Source organism: Triturus cristatus, chromosome 12 (genome assembly GCF_964204655.1).
Source record: "Triturus cristatus chromosome 12, aTriCri1.1, whole genome shotgun sequence".
Lineage (NCBI taxonomy): Eukaryota > Metazoa > Chordata > Amphibia > Caudata > Salamandridae > Triturus > Triturus cristatus.
In genome coordinates, this window is record NC_140595.1 from 99,766,533 (window position 1) to 99,794,439 (window position 27,907).

Below are 27,907 nucleotides of genomic sequence, written 5' to 3' on the forward strand. Positions count from 1 at the left end.
CGCCTACAATATTTTGGGCTCTCCCTGAAGCAGGACACGTTCTCTATCTCACAAAGCAGCGTGCAAACCCTCAAAAAGTTGTGGAACGAATACTAGGAAATAGTCGAACCACTGGAAATCGCTCCGGGTAGCATTTCAAACCCACTGTGTTTTTGCTGCACCTTACTGAAGAGGCCCAAGTAACAAGCATTGGCAGGGCCAATAGGTTTGTAGTGGACTGTCTGTCTTCTGTTTTGCAATGCTTGTTTGCGTTTGTCATGGTTTTTGCACAATTTTACTGTTGGGAATTCTGAAGGACCCTCATCAGTCTGTAGAAAACAGAGATTGGCTAAAAGCAAAAATAGTTTTTTGGTCTTAAAGCACTCCTTGCCATATCTTTCCTTGGCACTAACGTGAACCTGCGGATGAAAAGTGCTGACTGAAAGCCCCTTCCTTATATGCAAGTACTTTAAATATAGAATTTTAGTAAAATCAATAAGTCTTGACCAAAGCCAGACCTAAAAAGGCATGCTATAAGCTGTGTTTATTTTGAGTGGTTGTCACATCTTGCCTTTCCACGAGCCACTCAGCAGCGTTATGATTCATAATTTATGAAGCAGCTGAAAGTTATGCGAACTCAGGAAAGTAAAATAAATTAGCGTGCACGGCTCTTTTTGTGGTATTGAATTCCTCATTTTAAGACCCAAATGTAGCCTCATTTCTCCACCATTACATAGGCTGTGCTTACAGTCAGAGTTGCATAGCAAGTGAGAGTAGAGAGGGGGGGCGGGGGGTCGAGGCAGACAGTGTGGTCTCCGGGTTGTTCCCACAGCGGGCCAGATCAGTCTGAAGAGGAGACAGTAACAGTGTCTGGAATCACACAGTGGGCGGCAGTGTGACAAAGAGCTCAGACAAGCGTTCTTCACAGACCCCCGGGCCATGAGAACCAGGGTCGCCACAAAGGGCCCGGCTCAGGACAAGCTCCGCTAATCCGCGCTCTCATAGCAGCCCCAGGGGGGAGGAGGGCTAGGGCGCGGAGCAAGGGCAGAGTGGACATGAGGTTATGGCGAGCACGAGGAGGGATGAGCAGCGGAACCGGAAGAACTAGTACCGGAAATAGGGCGGTGAGACGTGGGGAGCACAGCAGGAGGGCTGGCATGGGATTTGGACAGAGTGGGGAGAGCCAGTGGTGCATAGCAGGGGGCTGGAGGGGGCATGGGATCTGGATAGAGTGGGTAGGGCCAGAGGGGGGCATGGGATCTGGATAGAGAGGGACAGTCCAGTGGTGCACAGCAGGGGGCATGGGATCTGGCTAGAGTGGGAAGGGCCAGTGGCGCACAGCAGGAGGCCGAGGGGGAATGGGATCTGGAGAGGGTGAGGAGGCCCAGTGGTGCATAGCAGGGGGTGGGGGGGTGGAGGGTGGTGTGGGAGCTGGACATAGCAGAGAGACCAGGGGCACACAGCAGGGGGACCGGCAATATGAGATCAGGACACAGGGCAGGGTCACACATCAGGAGGAACCTGGGAATATGGGACCGGGTGCAGGGCACAGAGAAGAGAGCTGAGTTAGGAGATCAGGGGGCCAGGGGACATAGGGCCAGGGACAAAGCAGAGAGAGCAGGGGCTCCTGTCAGTCGAACCGGGGTACATAGGACCGGCTCGAGAGCCAAGAGATGAGGGCTGAGCAGGTGGACAAGGACCGGGGTCAGAGACAAGTAGCATACACCAGGGGGGAACCAGGGAATAGTGGGCCAGAGGCGTCCATGAACCTAATGGAGAAAATTGGCTATGGAAAGGGGGCACAGTAGAGTGACCAGGAGGTGAAGGAGTCAGATGGAGGAAATGGGGGGCCTGAGACCTGAACACAGCAGAGTGACCAGGAACCCGGCTGGATAACTCAAGACTGGTCTTGGGTGGACAGGGAGCCCAAGGGTCAGAGGTGGGGGGCTCTGTACCGAGTCTCGAGGGATCCATGGCTCAGTGGTGCACTCCCTGCGGATGACACCGTGCTTTTGGACCAAACGCGAGTGGGGCTGCAATGATCATTGGATGTACTTGGGCAATTTTGCCAACAAAGTAGATTTGAAATAAACATTACCAAAAACAAGTTTGTGATTGTTTGAAACTGGGTTTCTGGTTGGCAGAGGTATGCACCCTGTCTAAGCAGGAACCACAATCCTAGTCGGGTCAAGTCAGATACACACCCTAAATTAACCTGTGCTCACCTTCTGGTAGTTTGGCACGGAGCAGTCAGGCTTAACCGAAGAGGCAAGGTGTAAAGTATTTGTGCAACACTTCAAACAGTAAAAACACCACACAAAAAAACACACCTGGTTACAAAAACAGGGCTTAATTTAATTAACAAAACAAGAGCAAAACAACAAAAATCCAATGAGCATTAGCGGAGTTATGAATTTTTAGAGTTAATTTGAAATGTAGTGCTTAAAAACATAAGGCCCCAACTGGGGCTATCTGGTCGTGCTAGACCCGGTCAAATCCAAAAGTTCAGGCCAATGTGATGGAGCATTGGTCGGATACAGGGACCAACCTTCTCCCAGTGCAAAGTACCTTGGTGCGTCGTCAGCAAGAGCCAGATGCGTGGAGCAGAGGAGGCGATGTATTGTCGATCCCTTCGGATGTAGGCAATGCGTTGGTTCAGAGCCTGCGTACATCAGAGATGCTCGTTGTCGAACCACAAGATGTAGACGATGTGTCGTTGTCGAACCACTCAAGTCAAGGATGCTTCAGGAACTAGAGGCGACACGCTGCACAGTCTGCAATGCGATGTCTTTGGGTCTTGCAGCAGCGTGGCACAAACAGTGCTGCAGGCCACTAGTAGCATTTAATTTACTATGTCCCAGGGCACATGTAGTGCACTTTACTAGGGACTTATAAGTAAATTAAATATGCCAATTGTGGCTAAGCAAGTGTTACCATGTTTAAAGCAGAGAACACATGCACTTTAGCACTGGTTAGCAGTGGTAAATTGCCCAGAGTCCTAAAGCCACAAAAACAAATCCAACAAAAAGGGGAGGAGGAAGGCAAAATGTTTGGGGGTGACTGTGCAGAAAGGGCCATTTCTTTCAAACAGTGATCTTTGGTCGAAAGCTAATCGAAACGGACTCTGTGACCCTGTGAAGTTTGAGACATCATCTTTGCTTTCAGGAACGACGTGGGACTAACCAGTTGACTTTCTTGCCTTTCCCGGCCCAACAACTCGCCGGACCCGCTGCGCGGGTCCCGCAGCGTCCAGTGAACACCGTAAGAGCGCCTGGACGGGGTTGCCTTCACCGGGGTGAGCGCATCTGTACAGGGCTGCGAGCAGCAGGGGACTCCATTGCCCAGGAGTCCCTGCGAGCCCCATTGCCTACACCTGGGCTGCTCTCCCTGCACGACACGCCCCCCTGCATAGCTGTGATTAAAAGCAGAACACCAAGCTCCCATCCCTGGGATTCATCTTTGCTTTCAGGAACGACGTGGGACTAACCAGTTGACTTTCTTGCCTTTCCCGGCCCAACAACTCGCCGGACCCGCTGCGCGGGTCCCGCAGCGTCCAGTGAACACCGTAAGAGCGCCTGGACGGGGTTGCCTTCACCGGGGTGAGCGCATCTGTACAGGGCTGCGAGCAGCAGGGGACTCCATTGCCCAGGAGTCCCTGCGAGCCCCATTGCCTACACCTGGGCTGCTCTCCCTGCACGACACGCCCCCCTCACCTACCTAATTTCCAAACTTAAGCAGCCACTCATCCGCAGCGCGGGAGCGCGCGGGAGCGCCCGGGGCTAAGCCCGGGCAAAGGGCGGGCCGTCTAAGGCCGTCCAAGGACGTACAGGGACGGGCCGGGCCCTTTCTCTTACTCTCGGGATTCGAGGACTCAAAGTATGTTTTAGTTATCAATGTGATAAGATGTTGAATGTAGTTATAATGTGTAATTGAAGTTTTAAACTTTTATCTAATTTATATTTTAAATTGTACACATTATTCCTTATTTTTAGTCTTATGATGTCCTCATCACTAAGAAAGGGTAGGCGGGTTACAGTAAAGTCAAGTAGTGTTAAAGCCACTGGAACCTTAGATGATTTTATCACCCGTGCCACGGGGATATTAGATAAGGAAATTGCTCTTACTGAAAAGCGTTTGTCTCTGGACTTAGTTACGGGGAAGCGTTCATCTTTGGGTCGGTTTGCATCTGTGGTCACTCCTGAAAAGAGCATAATAAACGACTTGGAAGCCAGCCCAGACTTAGCCGTTACTTCAGATAATCAAGAAATATCTATGGGCGATGTAGTGAACGGTCCAATAGAAGATTGTTCTGTATTGAGCAATATTGAGGATGGGATCCAACACCCTAATTTGACCCTGTCGGGCCCCATTTCCCTACAATCCAAAGCTTCGGCCTCTGTTCCAGAAGTCACAAAAACTAGTAAACGTAAAAGAGGGGGAGGTCACTTGAAGGGAAGGGTCATACGTATGGGAGACCCTGGTGATCTGACTCATTGCTGCCAAAACAACAACAAAGCTTTGTTAACACATATTGAGAAGCTGGTGAAAAATCTCTTGTTACCCCTTATTGAGAGAACACAAATAGTTAACCTAAAATTGGACCAATTAGAGCACTTAATATCAGTTAACACACATTCGCTGGAAATTTTGGCTAACAACAGCAAATTTCCACAGGCCCAGGGGAATTGTATTGAAATAAAGAAGGGGGCTCATAAAACCTCTATTCAAAAACCAAGTAATCCGCCCCAGCCTATTGCATCTGTTGATTCCCAGCGAACCCCTGTACGATCAGTCCCAACTAGACCTGCACTGGTGGCTGATGGGGACTCTCAGTCAATACCGATTATGGCTATAGCAGCAGCACCGAGCTCAATTACATCTAAGCCAGTAGCCTCATCTCAAGTTAAACAAACTCCACTGAGCGGCCCATTAGTTCTGGATGAAATGGCACCTCCAAGTAAACCAATATGTGTGAATATACCCCCCGAATCTGCACCTTTTATGGCCATCCTGACAGGTGTCCCGGTGGTCGCACCAAATAAACATGAATCAAATCAGGACCTATCAAATAAAGTCATATTCTGGCTCAACAACAATAGACCACTCCCCCCAGCCTCTAGTACAAAAATATTAAACGTACGAAGGGTCCCTTGGGTTGGCCCAAGCAAGAAGGATTTAGAGGGGGATTGTATCCTAATTAATTTTAGGGACAGGTGGGTCAAGGACTTAATCTGTAACAAAGCAAGGTTTGCTAGAATGGGGGATATTCAATGTATAGGTCTTGAATATTTTTATCCCAACTTGCATCATCTTCCCCCTAACCCTCGCTTTCCTGGGTCGAGAGTGCAGGGTAATAATTACTCTGGATGGACTCAGATTAATACTATATCTCGACCCCCTCAAAATCATCCTGGTTTGTGGTTCCAGGGTGATGGATCTTTCATGGGGCCAACAAGTTTCAAAAATTTTGGGCAAACCCCCTATGACCAATCAAGAAGGAGATTCCAGGGGGAGGAATACCTAGGGTGGATGCCAAATAACAATATTCCATTAAGAAACCGATTTGACCCACTGGTGGGAATGGAGGGTTTAGATTGACCATTAGACAAGAAAAAGGAAAGCATTTTATCTACCACAGATTTGGTCATGGGGGAAAACGGGGGGATAAGGCAGGAGGATAACCAGGTGGTGGACGCTTTCGACCACAATGCTCAACCTAATATGCGTTCGGATAGTCAAACTGTTAGCAACTTAGCCTGTGAGCTAAACCCACCAATTACTGGGCCTGACCTGGAAACTCCAATAAAGTTTGTGGACAATAGCCTAGGGGAACCTGGGCTGTGTCTAATCTCATGGAATATTGCAGGTCTTGCGGGTAGAATGGAGGATGAAGCTTGGCTGGAGCATGTGGGTGGTCAGGATATCCTGTGCTTTCAGGAGACATGGAGCAGAGTGGGTGGGGAAATTGATGGTTTTCAATCTTTTAATGTTTTGGCGGTCCCATCACTAGCTGGGAGGGCAAGGGGTGGGTTAATGATAGCTCTATCCATCAAACTAAAGAACCTGATAACCTCAAAAATAGTGGATACTCCTTGGTACCAGTTGCTCTTGTTGGAAAATTTGTTCCCAGAGCCCGTGTTGTTAATTAATTGGTACCATAATGTCTTTGATAGAAATGATGTATCTACAATCCAGAGTTTGGAGGAAGCAATATGTAAGGCTCGTAGTGATCGAGCTTTATTAGTAGTTATTTGGGTTGGTGATTTTAATTGTACACTGTGCAAATTTGGTGGCTGCAATGTCTGTGGTATCAATGATCTAAATGAACAGCCCTTGATGCATTTTAAACACACGCCCCAGGGGGACGCTTTAAATAATATCATTATTCTAAATGACTTATGTATGGTAGAGCCCTGGGCTGCCCCAAATATATCGCCAATACCAACCTTTCAGGGAACAAGAGGTGCAATGAGTACTATTGATTTTGTATTTGTGTCTAGTAACTTTCTTCATTATGTTAATAGGCTTGAGGTAATCGCAAGTGCCGTAAGCGATCATAATCCTTTAATGCTATCCTTGAGTGCCCCTGCTAGTAGAAAACATTTGGTTTGGGAGCAACCCATAACATATAATAAAAATCAGGGAGTTACCATGAAGTGGGGGAAAATAAATGCTGAAGGCCTTGAGGTAGAGATTCTGAATGTTTGTAAAACTGAGATCGAATCATGCCTGTCTCTGACGTCTGATCCAGACAAGGTCATTGGGAGTTTTGAAAAATTATGTGGGCACGTGGCTGAGCACCTTAGAAAACCAGTGGGGAAAAAGAATTTAAGGTGTTTTAAATGGTTTGACTCCGCATGCTCTGCCTCACATAAATCCTTAAAAGCTGCCCTTACACAAAAACCAAGAAATAAGGAACTGATAAGATCGACCAGAAGGGCTTATAAAGAGGCCATCACAAAGAGGAAGCAGGAATTGAAAAATCGAGCCTGGGACGATCTAGAGAAGGCCTCTGAGCTAAAAGATAGTAGGCTCTTCTGGGAAGTAGTAAATCGTCCCTTGTTTAAAAATGACACCAAAGAAAGTATACTGACGCAGATTACTGGTGAATCTTGGGAAGTTCACTTTGGTAAAATCTTTAATCCCAAAGCATTATTACTTTCGGATTTGTTGGATGATGTAGGGGATTTGGTGGTACCATCTTCAGCTTTGCTTCTTAGCTCTTCACTTACACTGGAAGAGGTTGAAGTAGCTTTGAGGAAGGGCATATCATTAAAAGCCCCGGGCCCTGATGCCGTCCCTTTAGACTTTTTTAAACATAATATTGAAGCTTGGGCACCTTTATTACTGAATGTTTTTAGGGCTGTTGTTCTTGGTCGCATCCCTGTATCGTGGAAGGTGGCAGTGGTGGTGCCGATTTTCAAGAAGGGCGATAGGTGTGATCCCCGATGCTATCGCCCTATATCCTTGATCGATGCATCATGTAAACTATTGGGGAGGGTTATTTTGGCCAGATTAGAAACATGGGCTGACTCTGTTGGTCTAATTGTGAACTCCCAGTATGGATTCAGAAGTGGGAAGGGGACAGTTGAGCAGTGCCTGAATTTGGCGCTAATTATTGGCAAGTACATGAAGGCAAGGAGTTCTGCAATTTACCTTGCCTTCATGGACTTGTCAAGCGCCTTTGACACTGTTTGTAGAAGCAGGCTGTGGCAGATGATGGACGATATGGGCTTCGAAGAACCCCTGGTGACACTTCTCCGCAGACTACACGCAGCAACGTCCGTGGCTATAAGATTTGGACCTGGGGGGGAAACAACTAAACCTATTCCCTCAACTGAGGGGGTGCGTCAAGGTTGCATTTTGGCGCCTTTCTTGTTCCTAGTATACACAAATGGACTAGAAAAGTACTTGTTGGACCACTGTTGTGATTTTCCTAAGGTAAACGGTAGGAGTATTCCTATACTCTCATATGCAGACGATACTGTTTTAATGACCCTCACTGGAAACAGTTTGCAGTTGTGCCTAGATGCCTTTAACACCTTCATGCTGGATCTTGACCTGAAGGTAAATTTTGGAAAATCTTTTGCAATGGTCTGTGGTCCTAAAGGAACAAAACCTAGAAAATTTGTGGTGAATCACTCTACTATTGAAAGGGTGGAGAATTTTAATTACCTTGGAAATCTTTTCAATAGCAAACTAAGTTGGGCTCCTTTAATGAAGGCTCGAGCCCAGAGTGCTACCCGCTCCATACAAGGTCTTTTTCGCTTCTGTGGTAAGTTGGGTCAAAAACCTGTTGCGCACCTTAAAACTCTTTATATATCTAAATGTTTATCTGTGGCTACCTACGGGGCAGGAGTATGGGGGACCGAAAACCCCTCAGTGGTACAAGTGATGGAAAATAAATTCCTAAAACGGGTATTACTGATTCCATCGGGTTCATCGAATAGCTTCTGTCATAATGAAATGGGAATGACCAAAGTGACTGACATCATTCGTCTGTCACCCCTATTATTATGGGGCAAAATATGGTTATCTGACGATTTGCAGCTCTCGAGAGAAATTCTCTCAGACTGCTTGAGCCTGGATAATGCAAACAAGATCCCCTGGTTGTCATACGTCAGGGACATGTTGAATAAGATAGGTTTGGGTCATGTTTATGAAAATCCTGCAAACATCCAGGGAAACATAAAAACCCAAATTAAGTCAAATTACTGGAAGTTTTTAGGCTCACGGTGTCTGGGAGGCCTTATTGGCTATGTACCTAAGTTACAGCATCAATTTTATTTAACTTTTACAACTAATGTCCAATGGCGGTTTTATCTCACGAGGTTTAGGCTAAATACCCTCCATTTTTTTTTCGCCTTTCCTAAACAAGGGGGTTGGTGTGAGCAGCTACCCCCTTGTCCCTGTAATGACAGAGTTAGCCAAAGTACTATACATGTTGTCCTGTTTTGCTCCTTATATCAAGATCCTAGGATTAGATTTATTAAACCTGTCCTGAAGGGGCGGCAACCATGCACTTATAAAGAAGGCTATGATTATTTGCTGTCATTATCTTCTGTTGATACTTGCTGTGCCATGTTAAATTTTATAAGAGTTTCACTTCAGATTAGGAAACGCTATGGATAAATTAGCTGTAGAACTGTGCTTTGCCATTGGATTTGTATTTATGCTGTATGATGGATTTTTTTGAATTGTAATTTTTATTTTATGGATGGATCACCTTATTTGTGTATTATGTTTTTTAACTTTGTGCTTTTATGATTCATTGTATGAATCGAATAAAGATTTTTGAACCGACTGAACCGAGACATCATTAGTATAGAAGTAGTCAGTGCTTAATTTGTAAATAAAAACGTGCCGGTGCCCAAAGCTCTCATCTGAAACACGCGGCCGCTGCAATTAGGTGTGTGAGCACAGAATACTGGGGCAGTGTAATCCTGACGCCATCCCGTACCTCTTTATTCCATTAACAGCTACTCCCTGCCCCTTCAGCTCACTCTTGCAGCTTTCTGCGTTCTTCCTTTGTGACGCTTTTCTGTCTTTCTCTTCCTCTGTCGTTCCCATATGTGTCTTTTGCTCGCAGTAAATGCCTGATGCAGAAAAATAAGTGCCGGCCCCCAAAAATAAGTGATTATGCACCCCACTGGAAACCACGGGCTCAAATTAAGCACTACAAGTACTTGGGGATATGGGTGGATAAAAGAGGGTGCAAGCTCACCCACCTGAATGCCCTTAAACACCTCTCGAGAACTAACTGGAGTTATCCCAAAAATTATACAAGAACTTGGCCTGCCCCAATTTAACTGCAGTAAGGCGTTTGATCATCAGTGAATTAACGTCCACACTATCATATGGTGCCATTGCACTGCCACAAAACTTGCTTCTTCATTGGGCAGGGACCACTGCATCTGTTACCAGCAAGATTTCCATCTCCCTTCATGCACCGGGTTAGCTTAAATTCGATTAGAATTCAATCTCTTGAGACAAAATCTTATGCTTATGGCTAAATTTTTATTTTACTGTAGCAAAGCGAAGATGGCCAGTGATGGATCCCTTAAGAGCCTTATATGGCAAGAGATAACGCATGAAGGGTCAGCTTGCACACTCGCCTCAAGCAGACACGGGACCATCTGGATGAGCTGGATCTGTGGGAAGCCCCCCTGTCCCAAAACTATTTGCGAGGGCACTAACCAAGCAGGCGAAAATTATTTCTGCCCTGGCTGACTTAGATGATCTAGAAAAGTGCTCTAATGGTAGCTGGGCGCACAAACCCTACGACCCGTTGCAACTGCCTACATACCCAATATCACCTCTCGAAGCAGCAGAAACACAGCGGATGCGACTACGATATGGCCCGATTCGTTAAAAGGTTACAGATATGACCGACCGAAGGGGTTCGCGGACTCGGCATGTCGCTTATGGAATTATCCCACAGAATCACTTACCCATATTGTGTGTATTTGTGGAAAGCTCTCTTTGCATAGAACATTTTGGATACGACCAGTGTTTAATGTCCTCAACAATCCTTTTGTGTAAGGAGGCGTTGGAAACCAGCTTATAGGGAGAATCCATGCAATTAACATCAAGATTTTTAATGACGGTAACAAGTACATTGGGCCTTGGGGATAACAATTAACCACATGAATTTTGCCGTAAACATTAAATTACAACAGTATTGTTTCTAAAACGTTGATTTTCAGAACCTGAGACACCCCTTTCCATTAATTACCGGTGGATTTAGCCTTAATTTTATCATTACAAATTCCAAAGTTACTGGCACAGCGGAAGCAAACATTTTTAATCTTACCATGTTTTATACTTTATTCTGTAATGTGTTTTTAAATGTTTCACTCTGCTTTCAGTTTTACTGTAGGAGAAATAAACCACAATAAGAATGCGAATTTTATGTCTATTATTTGAGGCTTTGAACCACAGTTTCGGGCTCCCTGTACTCGCTGTTTTGCACTGATAACCGCTGAATTTTTTATTATGTTATCATTTTTTTAATAAGTATGTTTATGCATGATAATGTTTTAACTCGATTATGGCAATGATTTTCATTAATTGTGCCAAATAAAATCAATCCATCCATCCATCCATCTATCCATCTGTCCATCTGTCCCTGAATCAATCTCTCTGCGTCTCCCGCCTCACACCCCACTACGCAGAGCGCAGACACATATTCATGGAGTGCAGATGTGGCCGTGGGGCATCATCTGGGGTCCAGCAGGGAACGGTGGTAGCAGAGCTGTGAGCCGTACATTGGACCTGACAGTTCGAGGCTTGTGGTTCCGATTAGCAGTCGTGTTCTGCTTTATTTCCCTGCATGCGGGCGGCGACGGTGGATGATTCAGTATAAATAGTGCTCTAGACCCGGCTCCCTGCTGACTTCCTGTGTGATCCTGGCTAGCTCATGTACGCACTTCTTGTCTCACAGCTCTGCTATAAAGCTGTGCAGAGATACGAAAGTAGAAAAGTTCAAAGGAGAGATAGATAGATAGATAGATAGATAGATAGATAGATAGATAGATAGATAGATAGATAGATAGATAGATAGATAGATAGATAGATAGATAGATATTTTATTGGACAGAGCCAGCAGGCTACATAACATATTGAAATCAATGGCATCGAGGATTCTGGGCCAGAATGGAGAGCAGGCCCGGTTCTCCCTGCACTCTGCAGGAACTGCAGAAAAAGCCTGATCATACAGGGCTTCTCGTTTTTTATATTTTGCGGCTCTCAGATCTAGTAATCTCGGAAAGATGCGAGACTAGGGCACCCCATCACAATTAAAATCTGCGACCTACAGGCTATTTACAGACGTCTACAACAGGCGCATAAGTGCATGAGCTACTTTACTATATACCTATAAAACGTGCCTCCGTGCCAAATGTAACTGGATTCACAATCACACATGTCCTGCACATCTTTGGTGCCTGTTTTAAGAGTTTTTGATTGGGCTGTGCTCTTGCCACCCTGGAGGATGGAAATGATGCGCATGTTCTTGTGGGGGATTTCCCTTAAAACCCTAAACCCTAGGAAGATTGTGCACTGACTCCTTCCATGAATTAAAATTAAGTAACATACGGGCTCTCAGAGTATTTCCGCGCTCCATGTTTTGAACCTCACCTGCCTCCCTACTGTGTAATTCTACGCGGGAGACATGTTGGTGTGTGGAGGATGTAAGCAGGATGTTATGAAGATGTAAGCAGGATGTAAGCAGTATGTAATGTTAAGAGTGGAGAAGGCGTCTAGTGATCAAAAAGGCATGTTGTGTAATTTACTAGTGGTGGCGATGTGGTCTGGTGGCAGAAATGTGATCTAGTATGGAAGATATGACTTAGTGATGGAGACCTACTCTAGAAGGGGGATGTGTTCTAGTGATGTAGATGTGTGCCAGTGATGGTTATATGTTCTACCGATGGATGGATGGTCTAACCGTGGGGTTGGGTTAAAGAGGCGGAGCTGTGGTCTATGATGTCCTGATGATGGAGACGTGTTCCAGTGACGGTGATGTGTTCTAGTGATGGAGACATGGCCTAGCAATGTAGATGTGTTCTAGGAATGTAGATCTGGCATGAAGGTGAGAATAGGACTCAGAGAGATGTGACCTAGTGATGGAGATATGGTCCGGTGGCCATGATGGTGTCCAATGGTAGAGCTATGATCTAATGCCAGAGATATAGACTACTGCGGAAGAGGTGTTCTAGCGAGATACATGTGTTCTAGTGATGGATATCTGGTCTATTGATGGCGATCTGTTGTAGGAATGGAGATTGGCATGTTAATGGGCATGTGATGCAGAGAGGGGATGTGACCTAATGATGGAGATATGGTCCGGTGGCCATGATGGTGTCCAATGGCAGAGCTATGATCTAATGCCAGAGATAATGACTGCTGATGAAGGAGTGTTCTAGTGATGGTGATGTGGTCTAACAATGGAGATATGTTATAGCGATGGAGAGGTTTCCTGGTGTGGATATGGTCTACTGGTGGGGATGTTGTCTATTGTTCAAGCTCTGTTCTAATACCAGAAGTATGGACCGTGATGAGGATGTGTTCTAGTGATGCAGATATGGTCTAGCGGCAGGGATGCTACATAATAGTTGAGGTATAGTTTAGCACCAGAGGTACGGTTACCATATGGTAGGAAGTCTAGCGTCAGAGATTTGGTCTAGCAACGGCTATGTGGAACGTATAGGAGATGTGGTCTAGTCGATACGGGTGTAGGCTACAGGAAGAGAGGTGTTTTAGAATGAGGGTAAATAGTGTATTGTGATGGCAAAATATTAAAATACAACAAATTTAGAAAATGCACAAAGTACATTGCACACATTCCTTTAATATATAAATATTTTATCTACAGTGTCTAAATCCTTCTTCTTCATATTATGACAGCGTTGAGCAATAACACAACATTTTAACTGAACCATGTGCGAAGGTATAATCTGAGAGGTGCATTAAATTCAACAGACAATAAAACACCAGTCCTTGTCACTGGACAGAAAAATACTTATGAGACATTCCAAGCAAACATTTACTTTCTTTATCTCTAGCTTTTTTGGGGGGGAATTATGCCAAAAACTCTTCAAGGGTGGAACAGTCCTCAACAGGGGTGTAGCCCTAACCGATGCAGCAGGTGCAGTGGCACCGGGACCCAAAAACCAAAGGTGCCCTCCGAATCCTGATTGTAGGTGTTTGTACTACTCATTCAGGAGTCAAAGGAATAATTTTCCTTCCTTGCACTGGGGCACAAGTTGCCATTCCAAGGCCACTGGTCCTCAATGCTCTTTGGAGCACCTAAAATGGGGGATTGATTGCTTTAACTCACACAATAACACACTTTTGAATTATCTTTCATACATTGGCCTGTTTGGGGCCTAAATGAAAATGGCTAATGTCCTCGACACCTCCCAGAGTCCAACAGAATCCTAATCTGTAACCACCTTAATTTGTCCATCGTCAAGATCCGTCATTCATTTGGCGTTCTTTCAAAGTGGTAAGAGAAATACGCTTTCTTGCAGAAAGTGATCCCAGAGAAAACACTGGGTATTATTTCACCAAAGGCCAATGATGGGGGGAAGTGAAATCATGCACCCTTTGACCTTTGATGACATCACAGAGTTGAAGATGACCTTTAGGTTCACCCTTAGCCTCTCATCAGCCTCGCGTTTGCTGCTCTGAGGTTACAATGAGGGCATGAGGTGGACATTACAGCAGGTACCAAGCTTTGGCAGTGCCGATAGGTCTGGCCTATGAATAAAAGTGCTTATGTGTTATCTACAGGATTAGCCACTCAATCGTATATGCATTAGGTGACTCATCGTTGCACTTGGACATCCTTTCACCAACCCACTGACTCATTCGTGCATTTACCCTCCTGCAAAACCACAATAAAACACACACAAACTCAACAACATAAGCAAGCTAAATTAAAAGAATATGAGTAGAAAAAAAAAACATGCTGTTGTCTAAACACGGCAGCAATGTGCTTGGAATAACGAAAATAAACAAAGCAGCAGATGTCCGTTTTTCAGACGTACTGTATATAGCCAATTGTTGTTTTAAAGTTCAAACATGGCCGGCACATTTAGAACCAACATGTCTGCCATCTTGAAATGGTAACAGAATGATACACTATTGACAAAAGCATTCCATATAGCCACCTGGCTTAGAAGAAGTTGCCACGCAGTGTGCCGCCCAATGACCAGAAAGCAAGCAGCCTGTGAGCACTACCTGGGGAGCTGCAGTAATATCTTAAGAAATATTAAAATAAAAAGAGGAGACACAAAGAAATGAATGTGGAACTATAAATCAAAGAAATTGAAAACTAAAGCTCTGACAAACCAGTCCGACAGTAAAAAGCATTAAGTTTCCTGAGAATGTGCAGATATGATCACAAAATGTCATGACTCACGGGGCAAGACAGTCAACGCTTAAAGGGAGCCCGACATAATTCTGTATGCTATCACAGATGAAAGCAGAGTGTAAATGACACTCAGACAGACCTTCAGCAGAGGAGGGCTGACTAAAGGCCCTTTATGTCCCTATAGGGATGCATATTCATATACATGGATGTATGTATTATTTCATGATTTTTTTTTTCATTACAAGATCTTGGCGGACAGTCAGGACTTCAGACTGGCTTCTAGCAAGAATTATTAGTGTAAATCTGTGAAATGTCATGTAACACAATACGTGACTGTAGGCTTTTACCTGCTTGAAAAAGAATTCACCCTTTAAGGTCTATTGCCTTTAATGTGTTACAGCGTGTTACAAAGTAAATGAATCAAACCTACTGCCTTTGTCGTAACTTTTCATAATAAACAGGTCAGACCTATGGGATCAGAAATACCTTTTCCTAGTGAACCAATCGGGACAGCTATTATCTTTAGCTTGTCGCCATACATAATTCAGGTCTACTGCATTTAGCTTTAGCTTTCTCACAAGGCAACCAAATGCATCCAGTGGAACAATTACAAAGTATACAAAATGGCAATAGGCAAAGCAAAATACTATCTCTCATAAGAGGGTCTAACAAGGATTCGCACTGTAAAAATCTTCTATACCTATAGGGGGTCAGAGTGGGTAACCAACACCAAACTCTTGTCTACAACAGTAATCCGTGAGATTCTGTGTAACCAAACCCCTGGCTACAGGCTTCAGCACGGAGTACCTGCCCATATTCTATAGCATAGTGTGATCATAACCTGCTAATAAAGACCTACTGATAAAAGTAATAACAATCCGTGAGTCAGATAGACTGAAGTTAACCCATGCTCTCCAAAATAAATATGTCAGGCCTATTGCCTTTATCGTAAGATTTAATTTAAAAAAAATAAACCAGACCTACAGCCTGATCCTTTGCTTGCAACTATAACCAACTCTCCTCTGCTGCCTTTAGAATAGGATTTTCCACAAGCCAAAATGTGCAATACAAGCACTCTTTTCAGTGGAAGCACATAACTTTGGTCCAGTCCAATGCTGTACTCAGGAGCACCAATAAATGGGTGGAGCCTAAGCCCTTCTCTCAGTAGTACTTTGAAAGCTCTTGTTTGTTGATCACATAAGGTCTGCTTACAGCTGTGTTGTCAAGCCAGACCTAAAAAGGGACTCTTAGAGCTCTGTTTACTTTCTGTTTTTACAATTGCCTGTATGGCCCCTAGAGAAGAGGGGTAGCAGAGAGCATAGCAGAGGTACCACAGAAAGCTCATGGGGTAACAGCTACCCCCAATTTTATGTTTGTGATTGGCTTCTCTTATTGGTTTTATGTCACAATATTAATAACAAAAATATTGTCTGTCATCAATATTGTGGACCAAATATGGTTTACAAAAATAATGCTCCTCGATGTCGCTTTTTATTTACTCCAATGCCGGGATATTTTTGTAATCATTATTTAGGAGAACATATTTTTGTCAAACAATATTCTTACCACGATAATCTGGCACTACGCCATTTTACCAAGAGGTGCATTCTGCTAACAGGTGTAGACACTGAGATTTGGCTCTGCATCTCATCTCACCCTTCTAATTCACTCAATGTTTTATTTCTCACAGTTAATATTCACATTAACACAGGAAAACGCTGTTTTTTTTTATCTCAGTAGTTCATTTCAAATGCCACAAATTAGTTACTTGGCTAGAGTACCCAGGCCTCCAAGTCCTACATTTCTTTTATCAACTTAAAAGTGCTACAGTTTGAAAAGTGACAAGTATTTTCAGCAAAAATATCCTTCATAAGTGTGTTCTTGTGTTAGAGGAATGGCCAAGTGGTAAGGAATGGGGTCTTTCGCCAGAGATGTGGTCTAATGGTTAATCTTTCAACCACTAAGCTACCTGAAGAGTCCACCTGATCCGGAGTAAATCACTTTATCTCGCTGTGTCTGCGTTCGCATGGGTTGCCAAAGCTTAGAGTGTTTAAGAATGGGCTAAATGCCAGTAGTAAATGATAAACACTGGCCATCCTGTCAAAATACCATAAGTGTCTTAGTATGGATTGTCTGTGTAATGATGTGAAAGTTTTCTAAGATCTGAGTACAAGAGCCTTTCATATACAATGCATGCTTTGATTCAATGAGTTTATCCGAGTTATAAAAAGAAGTGTAAATAAGTAGGACAAGTTAAAGAGTTGCTCGATGCTTCGGCCCATCCTGGAGTGGATTGCACAGTTAGAGAAACAGCTCCCAAAAGGTTGAATGAAGACCAAGAAATGCAGAAACGTGTGGGTCAGTCTTACCTTCTGTGAATGGCTCCCACTGGTACAGGCGGCCCATGAACTCCTGGCTGTCAAAGGTGGCACACTGGACGGCCCGGGAGTCAACACTGCCAGCGGCACAGGGCTGCAACAACGATAGAAGGAATATCAAGGGGTTGCACAATAATTTTAGGTATGTGTATAGCTCTTAAGGCAAGGCTTAGAAAACCTTTGTGGATCAACCCTGAGTGCTAGTTAACTCTCAAGCACTGTCTATGTTTTCATAATCTATTCTATTTCTGTCTTCTCTTGAGGCTCTTTTGATCCCTTTATCACCTGGTGTTTACAAATATACAAATATGCGTAATATATTTGCCACGCACAGAAACCATTATCTTGGCTCATTAGATTTCTAGAAACAGCGCTACAAGTGGAAAGCGCTATCAAGCTCTCTCCATTTCAGATTCTTTCACACATGCTTCAGTCAAAGCATGCTTGGAAGAAACTTTTTCCTTTTTAATAAAGTATGATTGATAAAACATTGGGGGAAATGTTTGATCATAGGCTTCTACTACCTCTCACTACAACAGGTGTTCTGGTGTCTAAATTCATGGAATGCTGGATCAGATGACAACTATCAGTGGGTGAAATAGGTGTTTCTACAATAATACATGTCATTTTTGTGAAAATTAAACCGCATACACCTGGGCACTCGATTGCATAAAAACTGTACACCTGGCATGCCTTTGTGTGCAAACTTTATGCATGATTAATGTTCAATACACTTTCCACTCAGTTTCTGAAGTCAAGCAGTGAATGTTGTAAGCCCGGCGCAGATGGCCATGGTGCTCATACAGCTCCACGAGACATTTTCTGCTCAAACCAGTCTCCTACAATGCCAAAATTACATGACAATCCGTAACAAGATAAAAAACAAAAATTACGCTAAGTAAGCAAAACACATTAACAGGATTTATGGGAGATTAGGCTGGCTAAACATTTTTCCGCTTGTGCCGAATTCCAACAGAAGTCTCTGCCCTCTGGGCGGATGAAGCCAGCATCCGATGCACCCAATATTGGAGTCCCTGAGCATCCGGTGCCTCTCATGGTTCAGTGCCTCTCGGTTTCAGTGGCATAGATGCGGACGACTGACTGCCTACTGGTGCCTGATCAACCCCTGAGTCAGATGTCTAATATCCCAAATACCCAAGTTCTAAAGGCCTATCATACGGGCAGGGTTCAACCATGCTCCCAAGTCAAGGCACCATCAGGGATCCATATCCCCTGGTCTAATTCCTCCATTCTTAGAAGGTCATACACCCCAGAAGCTAAAGGATGTGATAACTCACCGGGTCCAATACCCTCCTAGGGCAAATATCACAATAGGACTCTACTCTCTATGGTCGATTTTGCTCCGGGAGCTCACAATGCTATGAATGTTATATGCCACCAGAGATCCCCATCAGGGCCTCTCATAAGAAGGATAGCAAAAGTCAAAGTCAGATGTGAGAGCATAAGTTTGTATAAATGCTATTAAGACACTTCCATGATAAATATGTCAAGCACAATCTGAAACAGGGATATGAGGGGAATGTATATGCTGGTCAGACATTTTGCCATTGTTGGAAAACTTGCATGAGCCTTAGAGAGTGGAAAATGAAAACTGCCAGACTGTTGAATGTAAGTAGGAATAGGTGGCCAATGTACTGGTATTGTGAGCTTGTTAAGTGATATAAAACAATAAAAAAAAAGTTTTAAAAATGGTTGCTGCCAGACTGTGGATCTTACGTTGGCAAGAGCCACAGGTTGCTCAACATGTGCTATTAAAAAATATTAAACGTTCAAAATTCCTTTCACCAGACACATTCTAACTGTAGTGGCGCCATATAGTCATCATTGCGGGTCAGCGCTCCCTTTCAGATAACTGGAGTTGGGCCACTGAAATTATGCAGCAGGGGAGGACCAAATTATGCAGTAAGGTTTACTAAATTATGGGCAAGAATAGGTGAGTTATGGGGCATAATGCAGCAAATTTTGATATAGTATTACTTCTTTGTTACTACATGTTGACACTGGTTGGACAAAGGTTTCAACTCATTAGTACCAGTTTAACACCCAAAGTCAGCTATAGCAGCCTTTGCATAGGGCTTACAATGTGCAGCAATACGTATCGCAGCATTTTTAGTAACATTTGGTCTGTTTGAGCTAGAATTTTTTTTTTGTTCAAATCGGCAGCTTATTAAATAGATGATTGATTATGTGGCAAAAGTGGCAAATCCATAATTATGCGAAAACACCCAACCGCAGAATCACATCATTCAAGTGATGTGAGGTAATGGACAGCCCAGCAAAGTGCGGCTTCTTGATCCTATTTTTAATGATTTCAATAATACCTAACAGGGAGGGTAGGTAGAAGTACAGGGACTGCCGGGCCAGACAATACCTTGCTGGCGCCATCACCTGAAGAGGCATGATAGAAAAAGAATCAAGCTGAATTACAACATTTTGACAATATTATTCTGCATTTCGAGGTGCAAACATTTACAACAGACGGTCCCGAAGTTCTGTATTGGGCATCACTTCCGCACAGGGACCATAGACTACAATATCTACTGTCTTTCTTCTTCCTGGGCAGTCGCTGGTTGCTGCAAGTCCTCTGAATGTTCTACTGTGAAGCTTGACGGCCTGTCTGACACTGTTTTATCCACTGAGGGATTTCCCAAAAATGGAATCAACTGGCCCATTCCTCTGTGTTGGCAGAGGGAATTAAAAATGGCAGTTTGCTGCCAATCTGCCTCTAACTTGAGCCAAGAGAAGGTCGGAGAGCAACCTGTGGGTGGAAATAATAAACCTACGCCCAACGCACTCTCTATTTTAGTATTATGGGGTTTTGAAATGATTTTTATGTGAAAAGCTTGTTTATCGGTCCTTGGTGAGCTGAAGCAGCTGCAAGGATGGGAGTGACTCGAGGTACGGAAGATGTTATTCAGTAGATCCGGTACTAGGGATCACACAGAGCACATCTCATCTTTCCTCTGGGATGTCACTGTGCACTAATGACAATATCAAAGAGTCCACCCCAAGACAGGCTTACAAGCTCCCTACCTTAGGATGAAGACCTAAAGCCCAGGGAGACTCAGCTGGCTGAAACATAGCTACCCCAAGGATGGCGGCCAAAGGCCAATGACCTCCACAAAGGTCACAAATGAAAGTAGACCTTGGTATAATAAGCTCCAGATGGTCATCACAAAGCGCCAGTCTATTGAGGCCGTGGACTACTAAATTCAGGGTTTACTCTACCCCAGGAAGACCAAATCCTACCCTGTTCAATGTATGCTGTAACATTAGGATGACTTCAACCAAACACAGCTTACGGTTGATCACATTCGTTGACAAGTACTTGGATGATGCCGGGACCACCTCATGCTGTTGACTCCCTTATAAGGATATGTGGGAAGTGTCGACTGTGGCCTGAGAGTACCCACCCCTAAAATAATCAGCATTTATTGTAGCATGATGGCAACCATGCCTAAACATTTTCATCACATATTTAAGGCTCCAAACATTACCTGTAAGATGGGAGCTGCCCCATTCTGCTATGATTGTTGACATGTGATAACATATCCATGCCACCTCACAACTCATAGCATCCCTAGGCCAACCAACCCATCCCATGGTCACACCAGCTGCAGCCCCAGGATCGACAACTTCCAGAATCACAACATCAGGACCATAATCAGCAGAATCTTAACATTAGATACCATCATTTGTCTGACAGTTCGGTCCTACAGTAGTTCCTAATGCTAATTTATGCCTAGCAGAAGCGATAGGAAGAGATATCTCGTTATGTTTATCACGTCTCAATGAACACTCGATGATGGAGGACCAGATACGCCAACAGCGGAAGATTCTGCATCGGAGCACTCACAGTGTCTGTTGTGAACAAAGTACTTTAGACCACATATTTAACCAATTTGCAGTTCCAGGAATATCGGTTACATGCAGGCAATTATAAGATGCGTGGGATCGCAATGCAATACTGCCAATCCTTTCCCGTTGCTCCCTGCATTCTCTCTATTTCCATCTCCTTCCAATTTGCTGTTGTCTCTCCTGTCCTTCTCTCATTATTCACCTTTTTACGGGAAGAAAATAGGAGCAGGCACGGAGACTGATTAGTCCCGGTGGATTTGTGGAGGCTTTTAGAAAAAATATTCTTGATGGAGTATTATCGTATTTAAGAAACCCCTACCTCCACTTCTTGAAATATTTCGATCTATGACCATAGCTCCAGTGGTCCGGACATTTTGGATCAAGTATACAGCTCTAACCAATGAGGCTGTGGTCCCTGGTTAACGCTTCACTTAAATTGGTTTAAGTATCAAACGAAGCCACAAAAGGAGTTGCCAAGGGAGGATACTTTGTGCCCCCACACTGAGCAGCAAAGATTTGGGTTTTACCCTTGAAAGAAACCGTTTTACGTAAAACGAGGGATACATTGTCCTCCATCACTTCGAACATCGGCTATAATGATCTGGGAGATGTGTTAGAATCAATTGTTAGCCTGAAGAAGGTGGTGAATTATTACGATACCACCGAAACAAGTCGCTTTTTTAGGAAATATTCTGATAACACCTGGTCCTAACATAACAGGCCTTATAAACATTGGGTCTGAGGAGAAGACACGGAATGGATTTAATACATTAAATTGGAAACAACAATAATATTCAATTCCATGTATTTGCAGTGCTCTCTGATATAGAGCAAGATGATGTTAGTTTGACCTTTTTGAACATTATAAGGTTCTCCCGCTGTACTATTAATGTAATGTTTTTAATATATGTGCATAAATGAGATAAATGTATTACACATTTTTTATATATTTTATGATATTTGTTTACTAAATATATAGGATATATTCTTTTATATTATGCTCTTGGTTTCTATTTGGTGCGGATAAGTGGTTATTGATTGAATGCAGTTGGTTTGAATTGGTGTGCACCGTATGCTATATAAGGAACCCAAAGGGACCTTCTTGTTTGACTTATTGTCTTCTCCGATTATTACTCTGCCTGTTTGTTTTTCCTGCTCACCTGATCACTCTGTTCCCCACTGATGATCTATTTGTTGGCGTTCCAGTCTTAGCTGTCCATGCAGTTACTCTTTTGATTCTTGTATACCTTCCTTTGTTCCTTTTCCATTTGTTTCCCTTTCTACCTCAGCCTCACTCCACTCTACACAATATTAATCAAACTGTTACTTTTAGAAAAGTAATCACTGTCCTTTTTTCCTATAAACTAGTTTGCTATTCCATGCCTTTTATTTCTTTGCCGGTAATCCTTTCAAACACACTGCCCTCTCTCCTTCGCCTTCCTTCCTCACCCTCGTTCTGCAAGTTTCTTTCTTGTGACGCTCTTAATGCTTCTATAAACCATCTTCAGTAAGTGGTAACAAAAACCACATTAAATCCTGGCCCTGTCTGCAGAAGAGACATGGGAATCCAAACACTGTAGAACTGGACAAGGACAAGAAGAGCTTCCTCGAGACATGGCTAGAGTCCAGAGAGGGAGAATATAGAGTCACGATTTCAACAAGACCTCCTTCAAAGATGTGGCAAGTCTCCACTAAAGGAATAACAAACTGGGACTTGAGTGCGGTTAAAACGGTCCTTAAGGTGTGGTGAGATTCTATAAAAGAGAATAAAGATTGTGAGATACGAGAGAAAAGAATAAAAAATGTGAGATTAGAGAGGAGAGAATAAATAATCTCACTTTCAACAAGAACAAAACCTTCTTCAAAGATGTGGCAAAACTCCAGTAAAAGAATAACACATGGACTTCAGGGCGTTTAAAACCGTCCTTAAGGTGCGGTTAGATTCTAGAAAAGAGAATAAAGAATGTGAGTTTTGAGAGAAGAGAGGAAAAAATCCCTCTTTCAACAAGAACAAGAGCTTTTTCAAAGATGTTGAAATACTCCAGTAAAAGAGTAACAAACAGAGACTTCAGTGTGGTTAAAACCTTCCTTAAGGTGTGGTTAGATTCTAGAGAAGAGAATAAAGAATGTGAGATTTAAGAGAAGAGAATTAAGAATCCCGCTTTCAACAAGAACAAGGCAGTCTTTAAAGACGTGGCAATGCTCCAGGGAAAGGAACACCTAATTCCACCTTCAGCTGTAATAAGACCAGTCCTCAGAGTAGCCACACGCGGTATAAATCAGTCTTCATTTCATTTAATCTTTGAGATGCAGCAAGACCCCAGAGAAAAGGGAGTAAGGCCAGGTCTAGAGTACAGCAGACAGGCCCGGAGCAGAGCTGGAGGGAGTAAGGCCAGGTCTAGAGTACAGCAGACAGGCCCGGAACAGAGCCGGAGGGAGTAAGGCCAGGTCTAGAGTAGAGCTGACAGACCCGGACCAGAACCGGAGGAAGTAAGGCCAGGTCTAGAGTATAGCAGACAGGCCCAGAGCAGAGCCGGAGGGAGTAAGGCCAGGTCTAGAGTACAGCAGACAAGCCCGGAGCAGAGCCGGAGGGAGTAAGGCCAGGTCTGAGTAGGGCTGACAGACCCGGAGCAGAGCTGGAGGAAGTAAGGCCAGGTCTAGAGTACAGCAGACAGGCCCAGAGCAGAGCTGGAGGGACTACGTCCAGTTCTAGAGTAGAGTTGACAGGCCCGGAGCAGAGCCGGAGGGAGTAAGGACAGGTCTAGAGTAGAGTTGACAAGGCCCGGAGCAGATCCGGAGGGAGTAAGGCAAGGTCTAGAGTACAGCAGACAGGCCCAGAGCAGAGCTGGAGGGAGTAAGGCCAGGTCTAGAGTACAGCAGACATGCCGGAAGCAGAGCTGAAGGGAGTAAGGCCAGGTCTACAGTACAGCAGACAGGTCCAGAGCAGAGCCGGAGGGAGTAAGGCCAGGTCTATATTAGAGCTGACAGGCCGGGAGCAGAGCCGGGGGGGAGTAAGGCCAGGTCTAGAGTACAACAGACAGGCCCACAGCAGAGCTGGAGGGAGTAAAGCCCGGTCTAGCGTACAGCAGACAGGTCCATAGCAGAGCCGGGGGGGAGTAAGGCCAGGTCTAGAGTACAACAGACAGACCCAGAGCAGAGCTGGAGGGAGTAAAGCCTGGTCTAGCGTACAGCAGACAGGCCCAGAGCAGAGCTGGAGGGAGTAAGGCCAGGGCTAGAGTACAGCAGACAGGCCCAGAGCAGAGCCGGAGGGAGTAAGGGCAGGTCTAGAGTTGAGCTGACAGGCCCAGAGCAGAGGTGGGGGGGATTAAGGCCAGGAATAGAGTAGAGCGGACAGGCCGAGAGCAGAGCCGGGAGGAGTAAGGCAAGGTCTACAGTACAGCTGACATGCCTGAAGCACAGTAGTTGTAAGAACAGGAGTGGAATAGAGCTGGCAGGCCTGGAGCTGATCTAGAGTAGTGTTAGAGTGGAGCAAGAGCTGGCAGGGCTGAAACATAGGAGAAGTGAAGAATCCAAAAGCAGGAGCTCGCTGGAGGAGTTGCGACACACTGGTACTCTGATTGTGAGCTGTTTATATACTATTAGGACAGAAACCACCTGACAGGAAGGGTCTGGAAACTGAAAGGGAACTGCTTGACAGGAAGGGGCTGGTCTAAGAGATGAACATTCTGGAAAGTTGTTGATGTTGGATGAACTTCTCAGAGAGGAGTCTCACTAAAGGAGAGTTGAACTGTAGTTTCCGTCCTACAGAGATGTGCGATGCTGGCATGGAACCATAACGTGTATACCTTCATCAAGGCATCTCTTGGTGTACTCACCTTATCTACTTACAGCTGTGTCTAGGGAGGTCCCCATATGAAGTCACCTTCTCTCCATTCTCATTCTCACTAGCTTGAAATTATTTTATGTATGTATGTATGTATGTATGTATATATGTATATATAAGGTATTTCTACAGGGCAAGTCTAGCATAAAGACTGCAGAGTGCTGCATAGGGCACAGACAAGCATAAAGCCAACGAGTGATAGGATTGGTAGATGGGTCGTGAATGATTAATGCATTGTGATGTAATGTTCTTTAGAGGGAAGTTTTCACCTCTCCTAAATTGGAGCTGCGTTGACCAGTCCTGAAGACAAAGGGATGATGTTTCAGGGTGCATAGAAAGGAAAAGGCCCGCAGCCTAGTTTTTTTTTCTTTCTTACACTTCTTAGTCTGCAGTCTGATGGTGTCCTGGTTGCGGGGGTGTCGACATCCATCAGTGATGGCTAAGATAAACGGGGTGCGGATTGTGATGGCTTTGTAAATGAAGCGTCAATGGAAGCCATGAAGCAGGGCATTACCACCAACCAGATGCAAGAGTATGGAAGCTTGCACACCAATATATATATATACATACTGTTTGTGGATAGCATTGGCTTTTATCCTAAATGGTTGACAACAGTACTTTGAGACTCGCTAGGCAAATCTGCTATACAGCAGTCTTAGTTCTGAGTTTAATGCTAAATTGAAAATTGGGTGCAGATGTGGGCAGTAGCTAGAGTTGCAGTTTAGAACACGTGGAAGTAGGTTTGAGTCCTGGCCTTGGCTGAACATCCTGTTAGTCTGGGCACATCGCGTACTCTTCCTGTGCCTTAAATGGAAGAAACGTATAATATTGTGTGATCTTTAGTAAAGTGGTATAAAGCCATCATGCCAGGTTCGATTTACCATTTATATTATTTCTTTTTTGCTCCACCACGGCATCTTGAAGCTCCGGTCTTTGCTTTGCCGTCTAGTCTTCACATTTGCCGCAGGATCATTGCCTTAGACCTTCCCTTCATTGATACTATTGGTTCACAGTGGTCTTCTTCAGGCTCTGGTGAATATGGTTTCCACCCCTTGCTACTGGAGTCACATTTTTCCCTGATGAGCTGCTTCAGCATAGCTTACTATTCTGATTGCCATCTTCGCTTGTTGTATCAAGAGAACATACTGGTACAGAGGGTAGCAGTTTCCCAATTTTAAACAAAAGAAAACCAACATTAAATACCCCACTTCACTCTGCCTATGGCGGAGTAATAACAAATCCCATCTTTAGCAGCCTTCCTCAAAGATGAGGCATGGGTCAGATGTGTGAGGATAATAAACTGCACATGGAGCTGTAACAAGAACCACCTTTGAAAGGTGGTGTAACTTCAGGCAGGGGAGTGACACAATAGAACTTCAAGAGAATGAGGCAACAGAGGGTCTTCAGTGCGGAGAGTGAGAGAGAGAGAGATGAAGAGAGTGTGGAAGAAAGAAAGTAAAAGAGAACAGGGAGAAAACGAGACAAAGACAGATAAAGAGAAGGAGAGAATAGTGACTAACGTATTCAATGGGTGGGCAGAGATGGAGCGCGGGAGGGGATAGTGGGAAAGTGGAGGGAAAAAGCGAAAGAGAGTGGTGTAGAAATAAAGAAGGAGGGAGAGAATAAAAAAGATAAAGAAAGCGGGAGAGACAGAGAATAGAAATGAAGAAAGAAGTGAGGGAGGGAGCGAGCACGTGCAAGTTGTGCCATTGACTTGCATATGGTGGACGACTGGTGCACACGATAACTTCTCTTGCTCGTGTACAACCGTGAGACACTACATAACTTCCACTGGCTTATCAGAAACATATTTAGCTCCTAAAGCATAGTCTGACTAATGTGGAAGACATGGGGCACATCACACATTTACTTACATAAGGTATGTTTCTGGGGCATGTTACATGGGCATTTAATGGCATATGGTGGATGTTCGCGACACGTCATGACTGGCATGGGAAACTGTAGCAAACTATGGCACTTATTTTCATATGATGTATACCCGAGGCACATCACTGGTGGTGCCATGTAAATGGTGGACACTCGCGGCACAATATGGCATTGACAAGCATTTGTTCTGTACCTGGGCACAGAGTGTCACTGAATGGCATATGACTGGTGCATGGACACATGTTATACTGTTACTGCAATTTGTATAGCTCAGACATTGCTGTTAGTTTAGCTTCTTGGCCCGTCTTGGGTTTCCATCACCAACAGGAGGCAGGAGGGCACATCTTGGCATTGACTGGCATATTGACGAGTACTCACATGCGGGTGTAGGCACAGACTAGCATGGGTGCATAATGGGAATAACAGGGCTTACAGTGGTATTAGATGCCAAATGATGTAAAATACATGGGGCATGTCATGGCGTTGGGTAGGATATATTAGATACTTGGATGGATACCGGTATTGACTGCCATTGTATGGGATATCTTGGGGACATGTTGACAATGACTGGCAAATATGGTGGTTATGAAGAGAACATAGGAACCATTACTACTGTGGTATAACTGGGAATATTGTGGCAGTGAATGGTTAGTATGTATTTAGTAAAACATTTTTTTACCTGGCACAAAAAGTAGTGAATGTGCATAAAATCACAATGGCGTGGGAGCATATGACATGGCTTGCTGACAATGAAGAGTTGTGTTTTTTGGGGGACAAGGTAATCTTCTGTTAACTAAAAACCAGTAGCGGCTGGGGTGTTGACAGAGTGGCGAGGCGGGCGGTAGGTGACGGATGAGACAAATAAAAAAATACTTACCAGCTGCATCGCGGCTTTCTCTTCTGCAGGCACAGGCTCCCAGACTGCACTGCGGCCAATCCTGACGCTGCTTTCATGCTGCTGATGATTTGCGCTCCCAGTTAGACTGCGGGCTCGTGCCTGCTCTCTCCAACCCTGCAACGCAGCTGGGGTTGGCGAGAGGTTCACTGCGCCTGATGGTTTGG

At 44.4% G+C, this 27,907-nt stretch overlaps 1 protein-coding gene across 2 annotated transcripts in view; it reads right to left on the bottom strand.

Moving 5' to 3' along the window:
* The window catches only part of ADAMTSL4 (ADAMTS like 4), a 264,753-nt gene that overhangs the window by 156,135 nt on the left and 80,711 nt on the right, over positions 1–27,907 (bottom strand). For both annotated transcript variants that reach the window (XM_085639415.1, XM_085639416.1), the window contains exon 6: positions 17,227–17,329. In XM_085639415.1, the coding sequence (XP_085495541.1) occupies positions 17,227–17,329 (103 nt within the window). The remainder of the gene's footprint in view (positions 1–17,226; positions 17,330–27,907) is intronic.